This window comes from Lampris incognitus, chromosome 15 (assembly GCF_029633865.1).
Source record: "Lampris incognitus isolate fLamInc1 chromosome 15, fLamInc1.hap2, whole genome shotgun sequence".
NCBI classification, from domain to species: Eukaryota; Metazoa; Chordata; class Actinopteri; order Lampriformes; family Lampridae; genus Lampris; species Lampris incognitus.
Window position 1 is genome coordinate 49691165 of NC_079225.1, and position 14063 is coordinate 49705227.

Sequence of the window (14063 nt, forward strand, 5' to 3'; positions counted from 1 at the left end):
CTTCTGGTTGGCTGGTAGGTGTTGGGCTGTGCATATGTAGTCTCTTCCCAGAATCCTCTGCTCCTAGTCCCTCCCCTCAGCAGGCCTGACTCCGCCCCCTCAGTGTCTCCTGTAGAGCTCTACTCTTCACAAAGTCTTCTCTCCTCAAGACTGACTCCCTCTCTCCTCCTTTCTCCTCCTCTCTCCCCTCCTCTGCTCTCAGTCCAGTGATGTCACCTCCCCCTCCCCATCTTCCTCCCGTCACTCTCTCATCTCCCCCCCAACCAACTTTGAGCACGTCTATCACATGAGCTCGGTGTCAGCTGACCTCTACCTGCAGACCGACCCTGCCTCCAGTTCCTCCTCTCCCTCCACCTGTTCTCTGGGAAGGGTAGGCCCCGCCTCTTTCTCTCGCTCTGTTTCTCGCACACAATCACTGCCTTCTCTTAGCCCCACCCCCTTCCTATTCTCTGGCTGTTTGCTGTGCTGTGATTGGCTTGCTTTCACCTTTCATTCCTGGAAGCTCTGCCCCATCGTACCTCCAACTTGATGAGACAGCGCCCATGAACCCTGTTTGGTCCCACCTCCCAGCCGGTGAAATGAACCCTCAGCATACTGACATATACTAGTGCTGTTCATACTGGGTTATACTGGAACATACTGGGTTATACTGGAACATACTGAGTTATACTGGGTCACGCTCAGTGATACTGGTGAGCGCTGGTTGTTTAACGTGGCTAAGGTTCTGCTTTGTGAATTCTAGAGGAAAGAACGATACTCCCTGTCTCGTTGTAAGAGAGTCACCAATGTGTGTGTGTGTGTGTGTGTGTGTGTGTGTGCGCGCGCGTGTGTGTGCGTGTCTCAATGTTTGTTTGCACAGAGTGTACTTTCTTCCTCTCAGGATGACCCTGGTAAAGATAAGCCCCGCCCCCTCTCCAGTATTTCCCGCCAGCAACGCAGCAAAAGTCACATCACACGCACAGCCTCTGGTAAGACAACACACACGCACACACACATTCACGGCACGGTGGTGCAGTGGTCAGCACTGTCGCCTCACAGCAAGAAGGTCCTGGGTTCGAACCGCGGGGTTGTCCAACCTTGGGGGTCGTCCCAGGTCGTCCTCTGTGTGGAGTCTGCATGTTCTCCCCGTGTCTGCGGTGGGTTTTGTCCGGGTGCTCCGGTTTCCTCCACCATCAAAAAGAAACATGCATGTTAGGGTTGATACTCCTGTCTGTGCCCTGACCGAGGCATGGCGAGCGGACTGGAGCTGGTCCCCGGGGGCTGCACGGCGGCTGCCCACTGCCCCTAGCTACACAGCTAGGATGGCTTACATGCAGAGCGTCATTTCCCTGCGGGGGTCATGGAAGTACATCCAATCAATCTTGAACTCTCGGAGGGAAGTGGGGATGCAGTGTCATCAAGCGTCATCGGGTTTTTCGGTGAATTTAGAGGTTGTGAATTTGGAAAAAACTGCACTGGTTGGTGGAAAAAGAATGTGAAGGCAAATGTCACCTGTCAGCCCCTCACTGCTTTTCTCATTTCTGTTTTTGATGACATAAATGCTGTTAGGTGTCATAGTGGCACCCATGAAGGTTGCTTTTGCATTCTGTTTTGGCAACTGTGCAAAGGAGGATGCACTTCCGCCACAACAACGGGACCCTGAGTCACTAGCCAGACTCTTCTCTTCTGTTGTTCCCCGGTGGTGGAACGAGTTACCAAACTCCATTCGATCTGCTGAGTTCCTCTCCATCTTTAAGAAGAAGCTAAAGACCCAGATCTTTCTCCAACACCTCCACACCTGATGGTATTAATAAAAATACAAAACAATCGCTTCTATGCACCCTGTGCACTGCCTGTTGACACCTATATGTTGTATCAGACTTGAACCTAGTTTTTTGGCACTTACTTGCATTGTCACCTCGTGACTAGGTCCTTATTGGGATGTATTAACCCTCAGATGTGCGTCACTTTGGATAAAAGTGGGTGCTAAATGCAGTTGTAACATTTTTAACTACTAACATGACAAAGCACGTGGCCAGCATTGCATACAAATCAATGAGTGTACCATGCAGGTCTCCCTCTCCCTCACCTGCCTCGTCCTCCTCAGTCAACCCCCAGCCAGTAACTCGTCCTCCTCAGTCAACCCCCAGCCAACAGCCAGTAACTCGTCCTCCTCAGTCAACCCCCAGCCAACAGCCAGTAACTCGTCCTCCTCAGTCAACCCTCACTCAACAGCCAGTAACTCGTCCTCCTCAGTCAACCCCCAGCCAACAGCCAGTAACTCGTCCTCCTCAGTCAACCCCCAGCCAGTAACTCGTCCTCCTCAGTCAACCCTCACTCAACAGCCAGTAACTCATCCTCCTCAGTCAACCCCCAGCCAGTAACTCGTCCTCCTCAGTCAACCCCCAGCCAACAGCCAGTAACTCGTCCTCCTCAGTCAACCCCCAGCCAACAGCCAGTAACTCGTCCTCCTCAGTCAACCCCCAGCCAACAGCCAGTAACTCGTCCTCCTCAGTCAACCCTCACTCAACAGCCAGTAACTCATCCTCCTCAGTCAACCCCCAGCCAGTAACTCGTCCTCCTCAGTCAACCCCCAGCCAACAGCCAGTAACTCGTCCTCCTCAGTCAACCCCCAGCCAACAGCCAGTAACTCGTCCTCCTCAGTCAACCCTCACTCAACAGCCAGTAACTCGTCCTCCTCAGTCTACCCCCAGCCAAGAGCCAGTAACTCGTCCTCCTCAGTCAACCCCCAGCCAACAGCCAGTAACTCGTCCTCCTCAGTCAATCCCCAGCCAACAGCCAGTAACTCGTCCTCCTCAGTCAATCCCCAGCCAACAGCCAGTAACTCGTCCTCCTCAGTCAATCCCCAGCCAACAGCCAGTAACTCGTCCTCCTCAGTCAACCCCCAGCCAACAGCCAGTAACTCGTCCTCCTCAGTCAACCCCCAGCCAACAGCCAGTAACTCGTCCTCCTCAGTCAACCCTCACTCAACAGCCAGTAACTCGTCCTCCTCAGTCAACCCCCAGCCAACAGCCAGTAACTCGTCCTCCTCAGTCAACCCCCAGCCAACAGCCAGTAACTCGTCCTCCTCAGTCAATCCCCAGCCAACAGCCAGTAACTCGTCCTCCTCAGTCAATCCCCAGCCAACAGCCAGTAACTCGTCCTCCTCAGTCAATCCCCAGCCAACAGCCAGTAACTCGTCCTCCTCAGTCAACCCCCAGCCAACAGCCAGTAACTCGTCCTCCTCAGTCAACCCTCACTCAACAGCCAGTAACTCGTCCTCCTCAGTCAATCCCCAGCCAACAGCCAGTAACTCGTCCTCCTCAGTCAACTGGATTGGATTATTATTGAATCATATTTAATAACAGCAACCAAATGAAACTGTATGAAATCAATTTACAGGTTCCATAAACTGTATGAAGTAAATTGTGAACATGAATATAACTGAATATGACTTGTGTAAAGGTTTTTAAAAACAAAAGGTTTTTTTTTTGCTGTGAAATAAGCAAGTGGCCTGTTTTGACCCTGCCCTTCATAGAATCGGTAATAGTTAAGAACCGAATCGATAAAGCGGAATTGGAATCAGAATCATTAAAATCAAATTGATAGCCAAACTTATTGGAAGCAGGAAAAACGGGCGAGCGTAAGGATCTGGGCAACTTTGACAAGGGCCAAACTGTGATAGCTAGACGACTGGGTCAGAGCATCCCCAAAACGGTAGATCTTGTGGAGTGTTCCCGGTATGCAGTGGTCAGTACCTACCAAAAGTGGTCCAAGGAAGAACAACCGGTGAACCAGCAACAGGGTCATTGGCACCCAAGGCTCATCAATGCGCATGGGGAGCGAAGGCCAGCCCATCTGGTCTGATCCTACAGAAGAACCAATGTAACTCAAATTGCTGAAAAAGTTAATGCTGGTTATGATAGACCGGTATCAGAACACACAGGACTTCATAGCTTTCTGTGTATGGGGCTGCGTAGCTGCAGAGTGGTCAGAGTGCCCGTGATGACCTTGGTTCCACCGTCGAAAGTGCCTACAATGGACATGTGAATGTCAGAACTGGACCATGTAGTAATGAAAGGAGGTGGCCTGGTCTGATAAATTACGTTTTCTTTTACACCATGTGGACACCAGCGTGCATGTACGTCATTTACCTGGGAAAGAGATGGCACCAGGATGCACTATGGGAGGAAGACAAGCTGGCAGAGGCAGTGTGTTATTCTGGGTAATGTTCTGCTGGGAGACCTTGGGTCCTGGCATTGATATGGATGTTACTTTGACATATACCACCTACCTACACATCGTTGCAGACCAATACACCCCTTCATGGCAATGGTATTCCCTGATGGCAATGGCCTCTTCCAGCAGGATAATGCTCCCTGCAACACTGCAAAATTTGTTCAGGAATGGTTTGAGCAACATGACAAAGAGGTCAAGGTGTTGCCTTGACTTCCAAAATCCTCGGATCCCAATCCGATTGATCATCTGTGGGATGTGCTGGAAAAACGAGTCAAATCCATGGAGCCCAACCGCTCAATTTACAGGACTTTAAGGATTTGATGCTAACGTCTTGGTGCCAGACACCAGAGGACAGACACCTTCAGAGGTCTTGTGGAGTCTATGCCTCGACAGGTCAGAGCTGTTTTGGCAGCACGAGGGGGACCCACACAATATTAGGCAGTGCGTGGTTTTAATGTTTTGGCTGATTGGTGTGTGTGTGTGTGTGTGTGTGTGTGTGTGTGTGTGTGTGTGTGTGTGTGTGTGTGTGTGTGTGTGTGTGTGTGTGTGTGTGTGTGTGTGTGTCTTCTGTTGGCTGCTCCCGTTAGGGGTCGCCACAGTGGCTCATCCGTTTCCATCTCTTCCTGTCATCTGCGTCTTCCTCTGTCACACTGGCCACCTGCATGTCCTCTCTCACCACATCCATAAACCTCCTCTTCGACCTTCCTCTTTTCCTCTTACCTGGCAGCTCCATGTTCAGCATCCTTCTCCCAATATACCCAGCATCTCTCCTCCACACATATCCAAATCATCTCAAGCTTGCCTCTCTTGCTTTGTCTCCAAACCGTCCAACCTGAGCTGTCCCTCTAATATACTCGTTCCTAATCCTGTCCTTCTTCGTCACTCCCAATGAAAATCTTAGCATCTTCAACTCTGCCACCTCCAGCTCCACCTCCTCTCTTTTTGTCAGTGCCACCGTGTCCAAACCATATAACATAGCTGGTCTCACTACCATCTTGTAAACCTTCCGTTTTGGGTGAGCCCTGGAAGAACCAAGGACAGGTCTCATTTGGGCACATGTATTCATGTTGCAGGCCTGTAGAAAATGCTTCGCTGGCGGGTAGCCAAACACAGGTTTTTCTCCAATCCCTTCATGGCAAGCCAAAATGGCCGCTCATAGACTTTTAATGTGGAGAAGGCAAGTCACTTCTCCAAGATGAACTGAAGGAAGCAAAGAAGTCTCAAGTGAACACAACAACGGGTCAGTTTCTCAGCAAGAACTGGTGAAACGCAAGCCACTTTGCTACACAAAATCTCAATGGGGCTCGGGCACTCTGAAAAGTCTGAATGATGGTTGATGAAAGTCCTTGCCTCTGAAGTCTCAGCCTCTCAGGAGCAAATCCACCAGAGGCTGACCTAGAATCGGGGGCTGTTGAATTTAGCCCCCTGCCTGGGATGGCACCCCTCTTATCTAAGGTACCTGCCATAAGGTCCTGACTGACTGATTGACCAGCTGTGGGAACCATGATGCGGATATGTTCAGTGGAGCCACCAGGATGAGACATAACCTCTCTATCTTTACTCTCTCCAGAACCAGCTGGATCAAGTGGACAGGTGGAAATGCATAAAGTAGTCCCTGAGGCCAAGGGGAGTGTGCTAATGCATCCACTCCTAGCACTGGGTTGTCTTGTGGATTAAGATTTTTGTGTTAAGACAATGTGTGTTCTCTCTTGAGGCACTCAACCGGGTCCTCCTCAAGACATTGAGTTCTGCACCCACATTCAAGGAGCCTGCGATGTGAAGCATTCTTGAGGTGAGATGACACCAGTAACCAGAGACATATTGGCTCTTCGAGAAGCGTGGCTGACCGGACACTCTCTTGTTTCTTTATTTAGGCTGCTGTTGTAACATTGTCCATTCTGACTAGAATATGATAATTCTCCACCAGCGGAAGTGTCGGTCATTGGTAACCCGGGCGTAGACCGATCCGGTATCCGGTATCTTATTTATGATCCGCATATTTGATTTGGCAAAGATTTTATGCCAGATGCCCTTCCTGATGCAACCCTCCCCATTTTTCCGGGCTTGGGTCCAGCACTAAGAATGCACTGGCTTGTGCATCCTCAGTGGCTGGGTTCAGGAATGGTTAGAGTCAGGGGCTCTGACCATTCCTGACAAACTGCGTGACCTACGCAGGTTCTGCCCTATCCAATCAGAGAAGTGTCCGTGAACACCGAGATGGGCAATGTCACTCTGCCCAGAGGAAAATCCCTCGTTAGGAAAATGAGATTTCTCCAATAACTCAGGTATGCTTTGACTGGCTGAGGGACAGCCAGCAGCTTTTTCTTGTGTCGCACCAGGCCTAGGTGCAGATGAGTAAACTATCTCTGCAGCCTGTGCTTGTGAAGTAGACAGAGGGAAACCACCAGGTGAGCCAACGCCATCTGGCCAAGAAGCTGCATTATCGAGAGGGCTTTGACTCTGACTGCTGGCTGAATTGCTTGCGAAAGAGGCAGTCTAATCATGCACAAACCAAGGAAAGGCATTACGCATTTAGCTGGGGGAGAATCTGTAGTGAGTGGAGCAGGGATTGCCATTCTGGGGCGTAGGACCAGGTTAGTGCCAGCTTCTTGGCTCTGACACCGGGAGCAGGCGGTCATCTTCCAGCGTCTGGGTGAGCATTAGGAGGAGCAGCAGTCAGCGCTGGTGGTTGGGAGCTATCTGGCAGGTGGGCAGAGACTGCCACCCTTGCAGTCGCCCCAGACACCTCACACCTGGTGTTGTGGTCTGTCAAGCGGTGCGGTGGCTGCCAGCGCCAGGCCCTGAAAAGGGCCGTTGGTTACCTCGTCAGAAGACATGGAAAAGGCTCTTAACGGGGAAGCTCTTTAGCAGGAAAAGTCCTCCTCTTTAGCAGGAAAAGCTTTTCCTACTAAAGAGGAGGACTTTTCCTGTGTGAAAGAAGAGGAAGGAATAGTGGTGGTTTCACCAGCCTTATAAGGAATCAGGAACATTTATTTGTCATTTCATTTCATGCACTTGCATAGATGGCATCAGTCTTGCTTTGTTGAGCTACTGTGCAGCACAATTGGCCCCAATATTTTCCACCATATCTAACACCTCTCTAAGTCAGTGTACAGTCCCACATTGCTTCAACCTCTCTACCATCATTCCTGTGCCAAAATCCTCTAAGATCACCTGCCTCAATGACTTCACACCAGTTGCCCTAACATCTGTGACATGAAAGCATTTGAGCGCATCATTTTGTCACACTTGAAATCTTGCACCTCCCCAATGATGGACCCATATCAGTTTGCCTATAAAGCCAACCAGTCTGTTGAGGATGCAGTTAGCATAGCCCTGCACCACCTGGAATCACCAAACACCTCCGCACACATCCTGTTCATAGACTTTAGTTCCACCTTCGACTCCATCAACCCACTCAAACTCTTTACCATACTCTTGGATATGAACACTGACCCAGCCATACGCCACTGGATTCAGAGCTTCCTGTGGAACAGGCCACAGAGGGTGAAGGTTATTAACCTAACCTCACACCCTCTTACCCTCAGTACAGGTGCTCCTCAGGGCTGTGTTCTCTCCCCCTGGCTCTTCTCACTTTACACCACCCACCTCACATCCACGGATAGCTCTGTGAAAATAATGAAATATGCAGACGACACAACCATTGTAGGCCTCATCTCCAAAATTGATGAAACCCAGTACCACACTGCAGTACACCAAGCTGCCACTTGGTGCTCAGACAACAGTCTTCTGCTTAATACAGCCAAAACCCAAGAACTCATTATTGACTTCCGATGCATGCTGAATCCTAAAACATCCATACAAATGAATGGTGACCCCATCACCACCACCGACTCTTTTAAATTCCTTGGAACATACATCAGCAACAACCTGAAGTGGAAAATTAGCACTGAACACATCGTTGTAAAAGCTCAACAACCACTTTACTTTCTTAGGCAGCTTAAAAAATACAAACATCAACTGCTTGTTCTGTTTTACTCAGCCATTATCCAGTCCATCATAACATCTTCTGTTACAGTATTACAGTAATACAGTAATACAGCATTACAGTGATATAGTATCACAGTATTACAGCATTACAGTATTATAGTATTAAAGTATTACAACATTACAGTATTATAGTATTACAGTATGGCAGTATTTTAAAATTACAGTATTATAGTATCACAGTATTACAGCGCTACAGTATTACAGTATTATAGTATTACAGTATGACAGTATTACAGTATGGTATGGTGGCACAGACAGTCAAACACGGAAAAAACTGCAGCGGGTTGTCAACAAGGCATCCAAAATCCTAGACAACCCACTCCCCTCAGCTGAACCTCTACATACTAACTAGACTGTAAAGCGAGCAAAGAAGCTCACCTCTGACCCCTCACATCCTGCTCATCACCTCTTCTAGCTCCTTCCCTCAGGGAGGCGCTAACTAAGACTAAACGCTTCACAAACAGTCCCCCCTCCCTAGCCATCAGGACTGTGAAGTCCTCCCTGTAGTCCCTCCTCACACACCACTCGCATAAATACCACCATTCACCTCATTGTTATGCCTGATATGTTTGTTTCTGTTATTGTGTAACGGTATTGTTCGTGATAATATGTGGAGTGTCTGCTGTTGTCCATGTATGTATTGTGCTGCAGAGTGTAAAATGTAAAGTGTACCAAAAACAAATTCCACCGGCCTTGGTTGTGTGGCTAATAAAATTATCTATCATCAATCTATCTACATGAAATCAAACGAAATGTCATTTCCTCGAGCCCACATCATTGCAACACAGAGACAAAAACATCCAAACTACAAAAAAATACCAAAAACTGCAAGAACACACACATTCTCCTCCCTCTGACACACAAGTAGAGACACGCATTGCTGCGTGCTTGACCGATATCCCGGAGTGGATGGCGACACACCACCTGAAGCACAATCTGGACAAGACAGAGCTGATGTTCCTCCCAGGGAAAGGTTGCCTGCACCGAGACCTGGCCATCACCATGACAACACCGTGGTGACGCCACCTCGGACTGCGAGGAATCTGGGTGTGATCCTGGACGACCAACTGTCGTTTGCTGCAAACGTTGCATCGGTTGCTCGCTCCTGCAGATTTCTCCTCTATAACATCAGGAGGATTCACCCATTCCTCACCGACGAGATGGCACAGGTGCTCATCCAGGCTCTGGTCATCTCCCGGCTGGACTACGGCAACTCCCTCCTTGCTGGCACCCCGGCGTCGGCCATCAGGCCTCTGGAGCTTGTTCAGAAAGCTGCAGCTCGTGTGGTGTTCAACCGCCCTAAGTTCTCCCATACAGCTCCCCTTCTCATGTCCCTACACTGGCTCCCAGTAGCTGCTCGCATCCAGTTTAAGACTCTGGTGCTAGCCTACAGGGCAGTGAAAGGAGCAGCTCCTTCCTATCTCCAGGCCATGGTCAAGCCCTACACCCCCGCCCGACCACTTCGCTCTGCTGCCTCGGGACGCCTGGTTGCCCCGTTGCTCAGAGGCCCCTGCTGCCGATCGACCCGGTCCTGACTCTGTTCTGTCCTGGCCCCACAGTGGTGGAATGAACTCCCCACTGATGTCAGGACAGTGGAGTTGCTGCCCATCTTTTGGCGCAGGTTGAAAACTCACCTCTTTAAGAACTACTACCCTGTTACTTGTTCTTAGCACTTACTGTATTCACTCATTTTAGTAAAAAAAAAAAGGTCTTTCTTGCACTTTTACTTTAGCACTGGTTTTGCTCTTAGATGCTTGTTTAGAGAGAAGATGCACTTATGTCCTCTGATGACTAGTAGTTTTCCTGATCTCCTACGTTACATGATGCACTTACTGTAAGTCGCTTTGGATAAAAGCGTCGGCTAAATGACTATAATGTAATGTAATGTATTCAGCGTCCATCCATCCATCCATCCATTATCTGAACCGCTTGTCCTGCTCTCAGGGTCGTGGGGATGCTGGAGCCTATCCCAGCAGTCCTTAGGCGGCAGGCGGGGAGACACCCTGGACAGGCCATCACAGGGCCAACACACACACACACACACACACACACACAGATTCATGCCTAGGGACAATTTAGTACAGCCGATTCACCTGACCTGTGTGTCTTTGGACTGTGGGAGGAAACCGGAGCACCTGGAGGAAACCCATGCAGACACAGGGAGAACATGCAAACTCCACACAGAGGACAACCCGGGAGGACCCACCAAGGTTGGACTACCCCCGAGCTCGAACCCAGGACCTTCTTGCTGTGAGGCGACCACGCTAACTACTGTGCCACCGTGCTGCCATATATTCAACATATCCACACAACAAAAAGGTTTTTGTTTTTTTTCACTGTCCAAGATAGCGAACGCCAGCCAGGATGACTGTCGGAACTGCTGGTCTGCATGGGCTAGCAGTTAGCTTAGCCTGCCCCACTTCCGCATCCTGTCAGACCGACCTTGGTGCTTTCTCTTTGGGCTTAGCTCCAGTCAGGGCTGTGGTCCTTGGGCCCACCAGACGCAGCAGACCAAGCTCCCCCAGTTGATCCAAAGCCAACTCTCTCAGCCAGACACCCTCGACACACCTCCCCGCACTCCACAACCAAAAACACAGTCAATGCTAGGCGAGGCCGCTGCCAGACCGCCCTCTGTGTTATCGGAACTGCCGGTCTGCATGGGCTAGCAGTTAGCTTAGCCTGTCCCGTTTCTGTGTCCTGTCAGACCACCCTCGGTATTTCCTCTTTGGGCACAGCTCCAGGCAGGGCCGTGGTCCCTGGGCCCACAAGACACAGCAGACCAAGCGCTCCCAGCTGATCCAGCACCAGCTCTCCCAGCCATCAAACGAGGACACAAACTAATAATTATAAAGGCCACTGAGTGAGCTGAGCCCAGCAAGTGGGTATATTGATGCAATTTTCAGTGTTTGTGCACGGGACAAACCCACAAGGTGGAGCCTGACGGCAGAGCCTACATGAAGTAGAACCAAAGGTTTGGTGTAGACCAACCAAACACAAGACTTCAGCCTGGTTACTAGGCACATTACTTGAGGTAGGACAGCCCGTTGACTCTGCTAGAGCCAATATTTCAAGTATTTGATGTTTATTTGGAAATGGAGCGTTCACTCAAGATAATCGTGAGTCTTGTTTTACCGGCCAGCAGTAGTCCTATCAGCGCCAGCTCCAAAGGCTCTGATGTGGAATTTCTCAGAACCTTGATTCTGATTTGTGTTTCAGATTTTGGAGGAGCTGGGTCAGCCCGCAGCGTGTCAGATCCAGACCAGGACCTGGACAGAGAGGTAACCACAGAAATTTACAGGTTTAGGGTCAAAGTTTAGATGGCTAGTGAGAAACTTGCTTACTAAACTGGTACCCATACGAAATACTAGAGAGTAACCAGTAGCAGAGGATTCTCCCAGTGGTGAACTGGTACCAGAACTGGGAGTGTAGAGACATAGAAAGGAGTTGGAACTCATAATGAGAATAATATTAATAATAATATTAATGTTGATGATTCGAACAATACTATTATTAGTATTATTATTGTTACATTAAAAACACCATTTGATGTGTGTGGTATTGGGTCAGATATTCTACGTTGTGGTGTTTTGTGCTCAGTTATCATCAGGAAGTAGATTCCAGTTTACTGCTGGGCTACATTATGAGCAGCACACACACCTTTTACTAAATACTGCTCTCACTGTCCCTCTCACTGTCCCTCTCACTGTCCCTCCCACTGTCTGTCTCACTGTCCCTCTCACTGTCCCTCCCACTGTCTGTCTCACTGTCCCTCCCACTGTGTCTCACTGTCCCTCCCACTGTCTGTCTCACTGTCTGTCTCACTGTCCCTCTCACTGTCTGTCTCACTGTCCCTCCCACTGTCTGTCTCACTGTCTGTCTCACTGTCTGTCTCACTGTCCCTCCCACTGTCTGTCTCACTGTCCCTCCCACTGTCTGTCTCACTGTCCCTCTCACTGTCTGTCTCACTGTCCCTCCCACTGTCTGTCTCACTGTCTGTCTCACTGTCCCTCTCACTGTCTGTCTCACTGTCTCTCCCACTGTCTGTCTCACTGTCTGTCTCACTGTCTGTCTCACTGTCCCTCCCACTGTCTGTCTCACTGTCCCTCTCACTGTCTGTCTCACTGTCCCTCTCACTGTCTCTCTCACTGTCTGTCTCACTGTCTGTCTCACTGTGTCTCTCTCCCTCTGTCTTTCTACCTCTCTGTCTCCCTGTGTGTCTGTCTCTCGTCCAGCCTGACTCAGACTCCACCAAACACTCCACCCCCTCCAACAGCTCCAACCCCAGCAGCCCCCCCAGCCCAAATTCCCCACACTGCAGTCAGCTGACCCTGGATGGACTGGACCACACCCTGGACACCTGAATATACACACACACACACACACACACACACACACACACACACACACGGTTGGAGTGATGTCTCCTGGCAGAATTTCCACTAAATGGCCTCTTGTTTCCTGCGTCACATGACCTTCAGTATCATTGGGGCGCTGCCATCTGCTGGGCGGTATAGGAGCCTACAGGAACTTCCAAGATGAGGGTTTTTTTCTTTACTTTTTAAATTCCCAACCATTGTTTTAATTTCCTGTCGTTTTAGCAGAATCCTGATCTCAGACCTAAAGGAAAAAGGATTAATCAGGAAATAGTGACAGACTGAACTTCCTGCTGTGTTTTTTAAGGCTCAGCGCCAACACAGACCCATGGCCCCTGCTTTTCGCACTAGGAAACCCTGTATGTGTTGTTTGGGCTAACCACTGTCTCACCTTTCAGCTATTTTTAACTCTTTAGATCTTTGTGGGAAAATAATGTATAGTTGTTAAATTCACTGTCGAAGTGAGATAAAAAGAGTGAAAGGATTGATTTGTGAGTAAAATGTCTTTTAAATTTGAAGTTTGAAGTGTTTGGGATGTGCAAACTACAGGACCAGTCCTTCGCTGCTGCTGCTTGTACAGGCTGACATCCATAAGAGTTAGCCGTTCACCACACAGGTGAATCCAGCCCGCGCTGCACGCTGGTGTGTAACTGCTCAGTCTGGCTGGAGGTGTTGACCAGAACTGGTGCAGTGTTGTGTTGCCTCCGTGGTGCATGATGCGGTGTCGAGGGTTTGGAGAAAAGCATCTGGCCACGTTCAACACTAGGAGGGGAGCTCCTGGTAGTCAAGCTCACATCGTCCCTTGTGTCCTGCATCAGGCTGCAGCTGAACACTGACAGACACACCGCTACTCTCACACACTGACACACCTTCACTTCCTGTAGTCCACACAATCCTCTCTGGCTTATGTCAGTGATTGTTCCAATTGTAACCCCCCCCCCCCACACACACACACACACACACACACACAAACACTGACAGACTTTGTGTTGGAAACAAGCCTGTTCTTTACACGCTACTGCTTCTTCTAAATCACCAGTCTTTGGAATTAATGAATTGTTAGCAAAAAAAAAAATCTAAACAGACAATAAAATGATATCTGTTGTGTCTGTTGTCTGAAATGTTTACAGTCACTCAAAGTTAGAATTAAATTAATTGGTAGATGATCAACTGAGCTGCAGCTTTGCGCTCTACGTAACAGGTTTCATTGTCACTGTTCAAGTAATGATGTCCTCAAAAATCTCCCAGGTTAACCAGGTAGTACCGGCTGCAGCCTGCAGGAAGACAGAGTTGGCCGTCCAGCCCGATCAGCCCTGCCCACATTCACTGTCTAGCCCTGCCCACATTCACCAGCCAGCCCTGCCCACATTCACTGTCTAGCCCTGCCCACATTCACCAGCCAGCCCTGCCCACATTCACCGTCTAGCCCTGCCCACATTTACCAGCCAGCCCTGCCCAGAT

At 49.5% G+C, this 14063-nt stretch overlaps 1 protein-coding gene across 2 annotated transcripts in view; it reads left to right on the plus strand.

The window, feature by feature from the left end:
* cdc42bpb (CDC42 binding protein kinase beta (DMPK-like)) overlaps positions 1–13703 on the plus strand; it is a 177716-nt gene extending 164013 nt beyond the window's left edge. The window contains exons 35-38 of one of the 2 annotated variants that reach the window (XM_056295104.1): positions 203–370; positions 860–968; positions 11446–11507; positions 12462–13703. In XM_056295104.1, the coding sequence (XP_056151079.1) occupies positions 203–370; positions 860–968; positions 11446–11507; positions 12462–12590 (468 nt within the window). In that variant the 3' untranslated portion in view covers positions 12591–13703. The remainder of the gene's footprint in view (positions 1–202; positions 371–859; positions 969–11445; positions 11508–12461) is intronic. The other variant, XM_056295103.1, reaches the window with a different exon arrangement.
* The last annotated feature ends 360 nt before the right edge of the window (positions 13704–14063 follow it).